Source organism: Myotis lucifugus, unplaced genomic scaffold (genome assembly GCF_000147115.1).
Source record: "Myotis lucifugus unplaced genomic scaffold, Myoluc2.0 scaffold_4, whole genome shotgun sequence".
Classification (NCBI taxonomy): Eukaryota; Metazoa; Chordata; class Mammalia; order Chiroptera; family Vespertilionidae; genus Myotis; species Myotis lucifugus.
Genome location: NW_005871052.1, coordinates 13,635,193 through 13,636,579, shown reverse-complemented (window position 1 = coordinate 13,636,579; position 1,387 = coordinate 13,635,193). Strand labels below are relative to the sequence as shown.

General features: G+C 41.2%; 1 protein-coding gene across 1 annotated transcript in view; it reads right to left on the bottom strand.

The window, feature by feature from the left end:
• The window catches only part of TEX11 (testis expressed 11), a 404,641-nt gene that overhangs the window by 85,563 nt on the left and 317,691 nt on the right, over positions 1–1,387 (bottom strand). Inside the window, 1 exon segment of the mRNA XM_023765080.1 lies at positions 10–29. Coding sequence (XP_023620848.1) covers positions 10–29 — 20 coding nt within the window.

The window sequence follows — 1,387 nt, the reverse complement described above, 5'->3', positions numbered from 1 at the left end:
GCTCCTTGCTGCTGCATTTTAAAATTAGGCTAGAGGTGGGGCAACGTTTGCCCCTTGTGAATCAGAAGTATACTAAATACTAAATGTACTTGCTTTGCCTTTAAAAAAAATAATACTTAAATTACTATCCTTATAAGCAATTGAATCCTAGTAAAAGGCACATTTTTCCTTTACCTGGGAGGGACAGCATGGCTATCCCAAGGTTAGAGGGCTCCAGTTAACGTGTCGGCTCAGTGTTCTGGAGAACCAAAACTGTAATTTAGATAACATGCCTAAGTTTAACCTGGGTTACCCAAGGACTCTAGATAATGTATTTACCCAAAACTGTAATTTGGCTGTAAATTGTCTTTTTTTTGAAAACTAGGTTCCTCATTCCAAACCTTGAGTTTAAAATTAAGTTGTCATGACCTAGAGCAAAGAATATTCTTACATGGTATTATTCTACAAGTTTTGTTAATAAATTTTGATGCTTTACAACGGTATATTGTGCATTTATCCCAAACAAACTTACAAATTAATTCTACATGAAAGGATTTATTCCCTCCTGGGAAGGCACTTAAGCATTCTGTATTGACCTCTCTTGACCTTTTATTTTGCCAAGGGGATTCCAATTGTCTACAGCTGTTATCTGAGCTCTCTGTTCAAACTGAGATCATGAAAAGCTGGTACCATGGAATTGTCTCTTGCCCAATGGCGTAAGCTGGGCCCTCTCTGGAGAAGAAACCTGGGTTCTCTATGATCAATGCCAGGGCCCCGCCAGCAAGCGAGGGGATCCAAAGGCAATTGCTGGGCATGGAGGCCAGAGGGACATAGGTTAACAAGGAGACAGAACTGAACCTCACATCACCCTACTTGGCCCAGAGAGTACGGCTGGTAGTCAAAGACGGGTAAGACCCCTCAGGGAGGGGCGACCTAAGACAGGCACAGTCGGGGGGCCAGTAGGAGAAAACTTGGGGTTCAACAGAGGTGGGGCACAGATCCTCACCCCCCCCCAATGGTGTAGGGGCTTGAACACTCGCCCCTTCTGAGGAAGGTCTCCTGTCCCCATGGCTGCTTCTTGCTTCCCATGCCCAGCCCAGATCAGGAACCAAATAACAGAAGAGACTTGGTCCAGCTGAAAATGGTACCCAGAAAAACGAAGGCTTAGTTAACAGACTCTAAATTTAAATCTAGCCTAACAGGAATGCTTAAGCCTCCTCAAGAATGTAAAGTGATCCTTTCAATTAATATTCACAGTGCAAATTAAGATTATTGTTAAAAAATTAAATTTGACAGTAAAATAGTTGTCAAGTTTTCGAATTAAATTTGGCTAATTTGAAATAATAATTATTTCAAAAGGTATTAACCCAAATTTTCATTTCGTAATAAAATTGCTTAACATGCTATG